General features: G+C 42.4%; 2 protein-coding genes across 3 annotated transcripts; both read right to left on the bottom strand.

Moving 5' to 3' along the window:
* Positions 1–7,795: 7,795 nt before the first annotated feature.
* On the bottom strand, positions 7,796–10,775 carry rrp36 (ribosomal RNA processing 36). 2 transcript variants are annotated; one of them, XM_077226239.1, is made up of 8 exons: positions 10,527–10,775; positions 9,820–10,224; positions 9,577–9,712; positions 9,084–9,150; positions 8,900–9,004; positions 8,740–8,814; positions 8,390–8,507; positions 7,796–8,178 (listed from the first exon to the last, which is right to left on the bottom strand). In XM_077226239.1, the coding sequence occupies exons 2-8, from the start codon at positions 10,169–10,171 to the stop codon at positions 8,045–8,047; spliced, it is 987 nt and encodes a 328-aa protein (XP_077082354.1). In that variant the 5' UTR covers positions 10,172–10,224; positions 10,527–10,775; the 3' UTR covers positions 7,796–8,044. The 2 variants fall into 2 exon arrangements, with proteins under 2 accessions (XP_077082354.1, XP_077082353.1); XM_077226238.1 differs by having other exon boundaries at positions 10,564–10,672.
* A 179-nt stretch (positions 10,776–10,954) lies between these two features.
* LOC143735897 (amine sulfotransferase-like) lies at positions 10,955–13,195 on the bottom strand. Its single transcript, XM_077226237.1, has 6 exons — positions 12,921–13,195; positions 12,549–12,751; positions 12,344–12,470; positions 12,079–12,173; positions 11,771–11,951; positions 10,955–11,403 (listed from the first exon to the last, which is right to left on the bottom strand). The coding sequence occupies exons 1-6, from the start codon at positions 13,084–13,086 to the stop codon at positions 11,276–11,278; spliced, it is 900 nt and encodes a 299-aa protein (XP_077082352.1). The 5' UTR covers positions 13,087–13,195; the 3' UTR covers positions 10,955–11,275.
* Positions 13,196–13,444: the final 249 nt, after the last annotated feature.

The following is a 13,444-nucleotide window of genomic DNA, read 5'->3' as shown; positions in this document are numbered from 1 at the left end:
TGCGCCAGTGCATCCGTGCCGAGAGAGCCCTCAGTCAGGGGATAGAACAGGGCGCAATGGGTCGAGTCGTGAGAGGCAAACAGATCTATCTGTGCGTCCCCGAACTGGTCCCAAATCAGCTGAACCGACTGGGGATGGAGTCTCCATTCGCAGGAGATGGGCCGAAACCGTGACAGCTCGTCGGCTGCAAAGTTCCGATCTCCCGGAATGTAGATAGCACGAAGGGACCTCAGGTGCTTCTGACTCCATAAGAGGAGGTGGCGTGCGAGTTGCGACATACGGCGGGAGCGTAGACCACCCTGACGGTTGATGTACGCTACAGTCGCGGTATTGTCTGAACGGACTAGTACGTGTTGACCCCTGAGCAACGTGAGGAAACGGTGCAGGGCAAGGCGTACTGCCAGCAACTCGAGGCAATTGACAAGCAGAAGGCGCTGGGGTCCTGTCCAGGAGCCCGCGGCAGCATGTCCGTTGCACATGGCGCCTCAGCCCGTGGAAGAGGCATCTGTGGAGACAACAACATGCCTGGAAACTCGTTCTAGGGGAACACCGGCCCGTAGAAACTGAGGTTCCACCACGGGGTGAAGGTCTGACGACAGGTCGGAGTTACTGTAACTCGGAGCGTGCCATGATGCCATGCCCACCTCGGGACTCGATCGCGAAGCCACAGCTGAAGCGGTCTCATATGAAGCAATCCGAGCGGCGTTGCCGCAGCTGCAGATGCCATATGCCCCAGGAGCCTCTGAAACAATTTCAGTGGGACCGCACTCTTGTTTAATGGCTGAGTGGAGAAGGCGACCAAGTCCATGCCGAGAAAAGAGCTCCCCTGCACGGGGCAAAGTTTACTCCTTTCCCAGTTGACCCGAAGGCCCAGACGAGCTAGGTGCCGGAGCACTGGGTCCCTGTATTCACAAACCTGGTCTCAGGAGTGAGCTTAAGACAGCCAGTCACCGAGATAGTTCAGGATGCGAACCCCGTGCTCCCATGGAGGAACAAGGGCTGCCTCAACAACCTTGTGAAGGCGCGAGGAGACAGGGCTAGCCCGAATGGGAGAACAGCGTACTGACATGCGCGCGCCCTGACAGCAGAACGTAGGTACGGTCTGAGTCGAAGGAGAACGGAGACATAAGAGTAGGCGTCCTTCAGGTCGATCGCTGCAAACCAATCCTGTGGCCGCACACATCCAGAAATGCGTTTGGCCAGGAGCATCTTGAACGGCAGCCTGAGAAGGGAGCGGTTCAGATGCATAGGTCCAGGATTGGCCGTAACCCACCAGACTTCTCCGGGACAATGAGGTAGGGACTGTTAACCCGGACCTCATCTCGGCTGGAGGGACAGTCTCAATCGCACCCTTCGCCAGTAGGGAGCAACCTCCGCTCTCATGATAGGGGCATAGCCACCGACGAAAGTGGAGCGGACTCCCGTGAAGACGGGAGGAGACCGTGCGAACTGAATCGCATAGCCGAGCCGATGGTTCGCACGACCCAGCGGAACAGATAGGGAGCTCTAGTGCAGGCTCCCAACTGTGCCAGCGGAGTGAAGAACCACAGACGTCCCCCCGGTGGTGCAGCGAAGCGGAAATGACCAGCCCAGACGAGGGCGGCATAGCGGCCCGGTGTGGGGGCAAGGTCATAACCGCACCCTGACAGAGGAGGCCAGGGAAGGACCAGCGTTCCACGGGGGCCTGCTCTGTCAGGGGTCTGGCGACAGAGGGGGACAGGGGCGAAACGGTCCGTGGACGGCACGCCGTGTCAACCACCTCTGGGGCAGAGGGGGAAGAGGAGAGCACGGCTTGTGGGCGGCGCTCTGTGTCGTCCGAGAACTCTGTATGCTCAGAGAGGAGAGAGTCAGTTCTTCCTGAATAAGGATTCTTCCCCAGCCCTCCACCGGGGAAAGGAGTGGCCCTGCTACCAACTCCTGGAAAGAACTGAGTCTCATCTCTGAGCAGCCCATCTCAAAAGTGCCGCTTAACCCGGCGTTTAGCGGGGTGCGGGGCTGGAGAGGGCTGAGGCATCCCCCTACGGTCTTCCAGAGCCAGGCCCGGGTGAACGGGCGGGGTTGGAACCGTGGGAGGGAGCCTTCGGCGGTGGGCAGACTGAGGGATCTGAGCGGACGGCGGGGCCGTCGGGCAGAATAACCTCAATCTGCTCACGGGCGGTTGAGAACTGTGGGCAGAAGCACTCAACCGCACCGCCGAAGAGGCCGACCTGGGAGATGGGGTGTCGAGCAGACGGGTCCGCCCGACATCTTGCACATCAGACCGGTCAGCCCCAAACTGGTGAACATCACCTGACTCCGAGAGCGTACGGCCACTTTCGTCGCTCGGAGAGCAAGGTCAGTGGCGGCGCGCAGCTCACTGAAGAGCCTCGGGTCAGTCCCGCCCTCCTGCATGTCCATGAGCGTCTGGGTCAGGTAGACCAGCAGAACGGTCATGGGATGCAGTGAGGCAGCTGCCTGTCCTGTGGCACTATAGGATTTCGCCACAGATTACTGTGACGAAAAGACTACAGGCTTGGACGGGTGCTTAGGATTGCGCCGGGAAGCACTCTGAGGACACAGTAGCATGGCAACAGAGCGTTCAACCGGGGGAACCCCAGTGTACCCATGGGCAGCGGCCCCTGAGGGGAGGAAAGGCGGATGAGACCAACGAGAGGACCCGTGAACTCATCATGCACGTCCGGGAGGAAAGATATTGGGGTTTGCCGTGGACGCGTCGGCGGCCTCACCCAAAAACCAATCGTCCCGGGAAAGCATGGCCATCATCTCCGGATCAGACTCAGGCACAGCCGTATGCACACCAAGGGGTGGCAGCTGTGAAGAGTCGTCATTTCCAGAAGAATCAAGCCCACCTAGTGATGCTGCTACAGACACAGCATCATCCTCTGTAGCTTCAAATGAAAACACACGGGCCACCCGTGGGTAGACTCGTGGAATCATCAGTTCGCTAGCGGGCACCGTCATTAAAGAGGGGGGGCTGGGGCGTGGACACAGAGTCGGCGCCTTGTTCCAGACCAACACCCTCAGGTCACCCTGTCCACCAGCCGAAGATCGGGTAGTGGATGAGGGGACTCTCACTCTTGCGAGTTCACCGAGTCTCGACCTATATATGACGCGATGATCACGTTCCCAGAGAGAACATGAGTCATCCACGAGCGCTGTTCAAGCATGATCAAAGCCCAACACACTAGACAGCGCTCGTGCCCATCAGAGTCCGATACCAGTCCGCTGCAACCAGAAATGCACGGGCGAGCCGTCTTTAAAAAGACGTGCCGCGTGCGAGCTCTTTTATGAGAGGAGAAAAAAACTCCGCGATGTTGAAGCGCACAGGGAGACACACACACACTGGCAGATCACTGCACAGATCAGCAGGCACTGTGAGCTCGCTGCAGATCGCCGTCACACCAACACCGGAGAGAGAAGCTCGTCTCATAGAGCGAAGTCAGAGATGATTGTGGAGTGAAGAAATATTCTTGGCTCCGAAGCGAAAACATACCTGCATGTTGCCGGCGTCCTCCTTTATACCCACGCGGTGGGGCGGAGATACGCTATGCAAATTCCGCAGACCCATGGCATTTCATCGCCATTGGCTCGTTTTGTAATACTCGAAGTCGATAGGTGTTCTAAGCGAAACCCCCATTCGTCGTCATCCGACGTAACTCGGAGTGACTACGAAAGGGAATGTGCTTTATTTTAGTGTTCTGTAGTTACTCTAATATCATATAGTATGGTATAGTATCGCAACAGGTAGAGATCCATCCGTGTTAGATATTAACCCGGGTTGCTAAAGACCTGAATATGTAATAATAATTGGGGAAACATTCATGCATTTAAAGGTTTAATAAATATGTTGTTTAGTTGTTCTCTGCCTCTTTTGGAAATCTAAACTTAAGAAATATCAGGAAAGTCAGTTCCATGAATTTATAGGCCTGTATAAGGAAAGATTTCAGATTAAATCTAATGTATTTATATTTATGTCCTTTTTGTGCCCATGTTTAATGCAAAGCTTAAATATTCATTTCTTTTGTCATGTGTTTCACAGTCTTGTCTTAGAAGCAATGCAAATTCAGACCTTTGTGAGTCCACTACAAATGGCATTGGGCTGATTAAACCAAATGCCATTTAACCTTCAAGTGTTTCAGCTTGAAATAACCTTTTTATATTCAAGGAATATTACTGTGCTTGGGACGATAAACGTTTCACCTGCTTGTGTGATGGCCTCTTGTCATCCTAACTCAAATCCCAGATTACCAATGCAATTAACGCTAACCTGACACAACGTTAATCCCATTTCCGCACCATGTTGCATCCCTAAACATGTCCTTGATTCCCTTTCACCACCTCATTTGTAAAATCCGAATACCCATGGTCATAAACAAATCTTTAGCCTTGGAAAGCAGACACGTGAGACTCAGGGCAACATCTTGAAAATCCACTTTCCTGTGCCGACGGTCATCAGATGGATAATCTGACGGGCGAGAGAAACGGCGGGGCGCGGTAATTCAATCCAGGCGACAGTTTGCTTCTCAACACTCAGTCGGCTAATGTCATTATGGACAGGACTGTCGTAATGTTTCAGGGGACGAGGCAGAGGTGTCATGGAGTCGGCGTCTGTAAGGCACACAGCTCCCTCCTCATTTAGTGCTAGATTTCCCAGCAGGCCACCCTCGAAATGGATTATTGGTTCTTGGCAAGGCAAACCACTCTATCTTAAAAAATCTTTGAGGGAAGAGCTTAAAAAAAAAGAATACACACACTTTTTATTGTGAGGTTGTTAGAATGATCGTCTACTTGATGAAGTTTGAAGTCCCATTGGAATGATCCTCAATATTCAAGTTGAGCATGCAGGAAGGCCAAAACTGTGGACTTTATGAGTTTAAGTCATAGCATATCAATTAAAAGCTTGTGGCTGAAACAAATTGGTATTGATAAGAATTTGTAGGCTAATGCAAATGTTGATAGTGTACATGTTTTATGTAACGTTGGTGAAAAAAAAGTGGCTTGTCTGAAAACACAACGATGACCAAACTACATTTCCCATCATTCCCTATGGCAGCACAAGAAGAATTTATGGTTCTTTCAAGTCTTTCTGGGAAGTTCGGAGGCTACGAGTTGGGAAGCCATAGGGGCCGTTTACACGACACAGTTTTCAACAAAAAAACCTTTTATGCGTTTTTGCCATTCATTTACACGACAACGGCGTTTTGAGGGCCTGAAAACTTTTGAAAATGGGTTTTTGAAAACGATATTGTTATTGTCTCCATGTAAATTTCAAAAATATGAATTTGAGAAAAGAGTGATGTTATGCACATGCATATTTAGTCTATAGGGAGCATAGAGTTTTTTTTTTTCAAATGACATTGCCAACTACTGGCCTGGCAACAGTGTTTTAAGTAATTTTTGTGGATCTGTGTGACTGGGGATCATTTCGACAACATTGTCTTGTGTAGGCTACAAATGAAAAACTTTCCAGTTTTTAGTACATAGTTGTCATATACTCAAAATTTCAACGTAAGGTGCATTCATATTTTGGTTGGAGCACAACCTTTTCTACAAAAATTACAGCAAGATTCTTCTTGAAATGATGAAAAAAAGAATGCACATTGGATGCGTTTTTATTCAGTTTATGAATATATTCGCAATTAAACAATCCTATTGTATTTTGTACATAGGTCTACAACTTAGATAGTTTTATTCGGTAACATTTTATTTTAGTGTCCTTGTTACATATGTTACATGTACTTACCATAGTATTAACAGTAAATGATGCATAATTACATGCAACTAAACCCTCAACCAAATCCAAAGCCTACCCTTACCCTATAGTAAGTCCATGTAGTAGCTTAATAATACTCAGTATTTAAATATATAAGTATACTGTAACAAGGGCACCTTAAAATAAAGTGTAACCTTTTATTCTACATGAAAAGAAAAAAAAATGTAGCCTACCATTAAAAACAGACGTGGTATCCACCGCGTCCGTCATGTTTCTCACTGGCATGCCCTCAACAAGTAGTTTTCAACAACGTGGAGTTCATGTCCAATCAATTTTAAAATATGAACTATTCCGAAGTGACTTAAACGCACCATAAATACACAGATAAAGTATAATTTACACTCCAATCATGCACCATTTGCACCTGATTATGTTGTACTGGCATTAAAAAGGCTTCCTGATTTTATCCGGAAGAGAAATTGTCCAACAAGCCCATTTTATTTAGATCAAAATAGCTTGTTACTCGAAAGTAGGAATCCTTGTTGGTCCTGGAACAATATTCCTATCAACCAATTCGATTTTAGGGTTAAATAAAAAGATCAGGGTTAAGGTAATGTTCAGGTGTTAAGAGTTAGGCTCAGGACACAATCTTGGTTGTGGATTGGGATAGGCTCAGGACTATTTTTATTTCTTTTTATGTGAATGATATTCCATAACCAACAAAAGTTGATCTGGGAGCACATCTTGGAAAAATCATGGTGACCATAGTACATGTCAACGCGCTTTTCTTTTACTGCTGTGTCGCTGCCTGTTTCATTTTCCAATCCCTTTCCTTCCGCATTACACTGTTATATCCATAAATATGAAGACATCAACGAGGTGACAAGTTGGTAATAAAATGCAAATCTGTCCTCTGTGCCTATTGCGAATTTCTCTAAGGAGTCTCGGGTTGCCTTGGGTTACTTTCCTGCATATGAAGGCGTAGCATATCCAAACTTGCAGATTAAGAATGATGGTTCGCAGTTTAGCATTCCACGATCTCTGCTTGCGTTTCAGGAATCACTCCTTTGGGTGGCCCAATGGCCATAGAGCGTTTGACAAATGCTGTGTCAAATGTTCTGCTTAGCGAATGCACCAGATTCTTTCATCAATACCCGCAAATACAACTACATCTTTCACAAGACAGATTCAGGATAAAAGGGAAGGGTTTGTGTGCTTTAGATTCCGGAAACAAGATTTCTAAAAGCCTGGGGTTACCCAAAGAAAGGAATTAACTGCAAGGGAATGAGTCTGACATAAAACTCAAGGTTAAAGGCGGCCACTAATCCACCGTTCAGTATTCAAGCAAGGACGGTTTCAAACACGAAAGTCTTAGCTGGAGTGCACTGCTTTAAAATCAAACCCTTCTTTAAATTTGCATGCAGCATTTAGCATCCCCTTAAGGGATGCGATGGATTCTAGCGCATGGACCAGCAGGTTAAGAAGATAAATAGCCACAGTAGTCCCATCCTTCACACAAAAATGTAAATTAAATGATTAATCGAGGCCTTTACCCTTGTGAGGCTTTAATTACCAAGGGGTGTTTGTTTGTGCCAGGATTGCAAGGTTTAGGGAACCCTTGCAACGAAAAAAGTGGAGAAGCTGGAAACTAAGGGTTTAAACTGATGCTGTTGAAAATTGTGATCTCTCAAGCAATGTACTCGTTGCTTCTGTCTTAATCACAGCAATTTCAAGATACGCCCCTGTGCGAAACCCAGTGGATTTGCCACAAACAACCTTTCCCAAGACAGACCGTACTTAAATGGGTCATGATCTAGACGAAAGAAAAATATTTTTGGATTTTGAGAAGGCAGATACGAATGCGAGCCGACTCATCCTTTTGACGGATGTCTGTATGAAACAGGTTTATGTCTAATGCCCTTAAGGACAAAAAATTGGATTAACATCATTCAGTGACAGTTCAGATAGTTGATTTTTCTGCATATTCACTTCTGAGCTTTGTTGAGACAAAAAAAAGGATTATGCAGAGATCATTTTAAAGAATCAGTAGCTCCATCTAGTGGTAAATTAAGAGAGGTGTCCGACAATAAATCTAAGGATTTTATTTTAAGAAAACTTTAAACATTATAATTAAAGAACAGATGACAATGGATATTTAAGAAAAGCATCTTTCAAATCTATTAACAACATGCATCTTTATCCAGTTTTGTGAAATTGTAGATGAAATTTAAACATCACATTCCAGCAAAAATAACTCCTCAGCAGACGTCCTTCTGCATCATCTCGCACCAAGACAAAAAATCAACACAAGTTGCTACAGATGAGTCATATTTAGCGCATATTGGGCAATTTTTTGCGATCCTTGGTGGCATTGCGCTTCCTCTTCTTACTCAAGAAGTTCTCCAGTTTTCCACTCCTTTTCAGCTCGCTGTACTTCTCTGCCAATTCCAGCTTCTTCATGTCAGCTGTAGAGAGGTTTTAAAGCACATTATATAGGTTGTTTGATGTTTCTTTGTTAAATGACGCACAATTGCGAACACTGGCGCTCAAAAGAAACCAGAGTAGGAATAGCGTGGCATTCACTAACAAATCTTCTCCAAAATAATCAGTAACTTTGAATTATAAATACATCAGAACAAAGTAAACTCTCAAGGAACATGATGAAAAGAGACTCACATTTCTTCAGGTAGAAGGGTTTGTGTCCTTGGCCAACCAACTCTCTCTGTTTCCGCTTGAACTCAAGTTCCTTTTCCCTATCCTGCTCTTGCCTCTGACGTTCCCTCTGTTGGTTTTCCTGTTGTTCACTCACACACACACACACACACACACACACACACACACACACACACACACACACACACACACACACACACACACACACACACACACACACACACACAGCACATAATAAGCAGCATTATTAAGCTTAACACAACTGTAAAGGTGTTTTACGTAGCTTTCTTAAAGGTATTTAAGTTTAAAGAGTCATTAGGCCCAGTATATGGCCCAGTATATTTCAAACGTACCATTCTCTTGAGCAAGGCTTTCAGCTCTCCCTTTTTAGTTTTTGATTTGGCTTTCTTGAGATTCTTCTTCACTAACTGAAACAAATAGCAGTGGATATAAATGTGATGCACATAATGAAAACAAACAGGAATCAATAAGGCATTTTACATTTTCACAAACCTGTGCTTCCTTTTCTCGGAGATCATTAATAAATTTGTGGGTCTGATTAAAAATTTCAGGCTTGAATTCCCCTGAGAGGTCATCAAAGCGAGGGTCTCTTGAAATCTGTTTATAAAGCGAAAAATTAAGTCTCCCTAAGCATAAGTATGAGCAACCATTAATTGAAAAAACTCCACAAACTTACCCTTTTCTTGACAGGAACCACTTTTCGGAGGAAAGGCACATGTTTCTTTGCAGAAATCTCTTGAGGTCTGAAGACAAAACACACAGTGATTAGACAAAACATACATAAACTGACAGACAAAATAACTTTACCTCACATAAACAATGTTTTGATTATTTTTAGTGAGATGCATCAATATGAACAATGGTCAAATGTGGTTAAACTTTGATTTAAAACATTTCTAGTAAATTCTCGTTTACCAGGTCACTGTTGTTATTGTTAACTGTAATATATATATATATATATATATATATATATATATATATATATTTTTTTTTTTTTTTTTTTTTTATTAAAATAAAGCTGAAATAACATTAAATATAAATATTAGAATAAAGTAAAGTATAAAGAATAAAATAAATATAAAGTAACTCAAACTAAAATTAATGAAAATATACAAATAAAAGCTAATTCAAAATATTAATAAATACTATAATATTTAACAACACAGTACCTGTGTTTATTTAGTCGTTTCATGGGCTCGTTTTTTTGCTGCTGCTTTGTGGTACCATAAGCGATTTTATTGTACACTTTCGTTCCGACTTTATTCTGTAGCTTTAAGACTTCCTCAAATGACATGGTTGATAATTCTGTACAAACACAAAGATATGAATGTAAATATGGCTCTTTTAAACAGCTACAGCAAATAATAATTTAAATGTCAAAATTGTTGCATAAAGATCTGATATCTTCTTACCACTTTTAATGCCGCCCTTCCTGTGTGATTGTGCCTGGCTGCCTCCATCTTCATGGTCACTAACAGACTCATCATCTTCACTCCCTGTGTCACCTTCATCACTCCCCGAATCACCTTCATCGTCCATGCCATTGTCTTCGACCTCTGCAGATCCATCTTCATCCTCTTCAGGTGCTTCATCCTCCTCTGCAGATCCATCTTCATCTCTAATTTTCTCTTCACCCTCTGCTGAAGTTTGCACTGCACTCCTTTTACTCAGTAAAGCAAAGTTTCTTTCCATCTCTAAAGCGTCCTCTTCATCATCAGAACTGTGATTTTCCATTTTGGTCAGTTTCTTTGCTGATTTAGGCATTTTACTTAGGTTCTCGTCCTTTTTAACCTGATTAACCTTAGCTTATTTATAAGCTGTGGAGATGATGCATTGACCATAAAGATGTTAGTGCAAAAAAAAAAAAGGCAATATATTACATTAAATATGTAAAAAAAAAAAATAAGTAACTTAGGCCTATAATTGTAACTAACACTTGACAATTTTATGAATGCTAACCCTGCTCGAAGGCATTAGCCTCATTAAAAGACAGCTGTGTATTTTACGTCTTATACATGACAATATGAATATGTCATATCGTCATTCACTAACAGTTAGAGCTAAATTTTATGAAAAGTTAGATTCGTTTATTGCTTCCCCCCTAAATACTCGTGCTTACTGTGTTGTTGTTTTCATCCACATAACGTTAACGTTACCAGTGCCTCGGAGTACAACAGTCAAATATGCCGATAAAACGAGGAAATATTAACTTAATAGATTCATTACAGATCCAGTGTGTTGCCAGTTAACTGGCAGAAGATGTTAAAACGTATAGTATTAATCAAGTGAAGACTAATATTTGCGAGAAAAAAAAAGCTAGTTCTGCACGCACGTGGAAGTTTGACAACTGAGCATGCGCGTCACAAAAACGTCTATCAAAATAAAAGTCCTTAGGCTAATTATAATTCTGTTAAAATAAATGTACTCGGAGAGATGTAAACATTAATATTATGTATCTTATACATTTAATACGATAGCTTTGTAAATTCAATCATAATATTCTGGAAAAGTATTACACAAACACATGTGAAATAATGGCTTTCAAGGTTTTATGTTTTGGTACTATAGCCCTTTATTTTGACATTTACATTCACCAACATTTGATAGGATATAACTGCCAGGATTATGTTTACCTTTACAACATAAAAGCGTAAATATGATCATAATTATTAGGCTAAATATCAAATTGGGTGAAAATTACATAGGCTACTGCACATTTTACAAAATGTTAATAATAATGTTCACACTCTTCAACCTCCATCAGTTGTCTGTTTTAATATGGTGAAAATCTAGTCTATATTATGTCTTCCTTTTTTATTGTGATAGCATTATATCTGTATTGGTTTTTAAAATGGATGTCTTGAGTTTTCAGCCATGCAATTCTGAGATGTCCCAGACCATGTTAAGAGGTACGTCCTTCATTCTTTCTTGGTAGACGCGGTCAAAATATTCACTCTGAGCCACTGTTAAATAGTTCCTCCAGTCCCCAACCGTTCCTGTAACACGGCAGGTGTATAACATTAATATGACATAGGCCTATTTCACCACCGCTGATGTGTCACTTATCACATTTAAAAATTTACTTTTAAATAATGAATAATTTCAAAAGTCCACCGTCACCCCTTGAACATAATGTTTTGAGAACATTATTAAAGTTAATTTTGAACGAACATTCTATCATCGTTACTGAAAGAAAGTTTGTTCATAACTTTGTGAGAAACTTGTCAGAATGTTAGCCCAAGTTCTGAGAATGTTCCCTGTTAGCTGCCGGGATCATGAAAGTGACAACGTCTCTATCTTATCTTGAAGATTAATTTGACACTGCTTCAATTACCAACTCTTGTTTTTTCTCTTTTATCTGACCTTTGCGCAAAAAAAGTCCTTTTGGAGTTTTCGTGACATCCTGAATAACGGATTCATAGTTGGCCAGGGGGTCTTGCTTCATGTGTTTGAACGTGACTGTCTCCACCACTTTATCGATCGCTGCGTCTGACAGATTCTTCCCCACAAACTCACAGATTTTCACAATGACAGATTTGAGGTCCTGTTAAAAGGTTTGTTCATATCATTGGTCAGTCTACAGATACCAATAGCCACCGACCACAACATCAGAAAAGCAATAATAACACTTGATGGAAAGATGATAGGATCATAAACTGAACCAGTCTCACCTTGATCATTTCTTCATAAGTAAGGATCAGGATGTTGTATTTGTCTTTATTTGTAATCCATCCTTTAACATGGTCAAACCAACAGCCACCAATCACTACAAACCAGACACAACATGAGTGTCAAACTTTGTAGAAGGTTCAAGACCTGGTTTTATATATACACACATATACACACACAAAATAAATACATATACACATTATATTTTTATAAATATTTCTTAGCAAGTATCTGTTAGGTAAAACATGATATAGTTTTAGCTCTCACTGCATCCTGTGAAGAATTTTTCCAGCATCTTGCCCATGGTCTCGGAAGAATCCAGGTTATCCATGTTGTTGGAAAAATGGAAATATGACACCATGACGTCTTTAGGGTTTCTCATGACGTAGATGATCTGACATCAAAAAGATGTATTAAAAACTGTGCACGATGTCAATAATGTTTATTAATTGATTGGTGAACGCATACACACCTTTCCTTTTCTTTGCAGCGCTTTGGGCATCAGCGGCTGGAGTAAATGGGAACAGAAGAGTCTCGGAGATGGACGAGTGTTGTAGTCTTTCACCTTCAAACGATACTCTAGCCAGGGCATCTGCTCGTACGAGCTTTGTTTGGCTTTGTCCGGGAAATCTTCCTCGTATATTAAAGTCATGATCCGTTGGGTCCATACCGTACCTGAGAATCAAGCATTTAATAGGCCAACATTAAACATTTCTGTTATACATCCTTAGAAATGTACGTGCTAAAAAAGTAGCCTATATATGCCGTAGACTTAAGTTCTGAAATAGTTAACTCTTTGGCTTTTTATTATTATTATTATTATTATTATTTTGTCTTCACTTACCTGATTTCGGGAAGGTAACAACAAAGAGATCATCATCCCTGGTTTCGAAATCCTCTAAACTGTCAATATACTCTGGAGTAATATCATGATCTTTTTCCAAAGTTAAGACAGTGTCTTTGTATGTGATCAGTTTGTCACTAAGCTTTTTGTAATCCTGCTGAGCCATAGTTCTTGTTGAGCAAAATCAACACTAGCGTGTGTTTTTCCAAAAGACCTTAAAAGACAAAGGAAACTTGTTAGTCCTTATCCATGCAGGGCCAGATTTCATTGAGAAAAAAATGTCATATTTGCTGTTACACAATAGTCAAAGGGTTATTTATTTTTGCAGAGTTCATGACCAACCTTTAGACTTTAACCTGCTTTAACCTACAATTTATTATCAGTCTTTGTATGCCTACATTTCAAATAGGAAATGTAATAGGAAGGTTCAGAAGGTATAATATCAGATGTGCAACTCACCGATTGGTTAGTGGTGTTCGTTGACTGTTCGTCAAACACTCTATTTCATCCAAGATAACCCAGAA

This window comes from Siphateles boraxobius, unplaced genomic scaffold (assembly GCF_051911475.1).
Source record: "Siphateles boraxobius isolate OS27281-9 unplaced genomic scaffold, OSU_SipBor_1 13, whole genome shotgun sequence".
Taxonomy (NCBI): Eukaryota; Metazoa; Chordata; class Actinopteri; order Cypriniformes; family Leuciscidae; genus Siphateles; species Siphateles boraxobius.
This window is presented reverse-complemented; position numbering and strand designations above follow the sequence as displayed.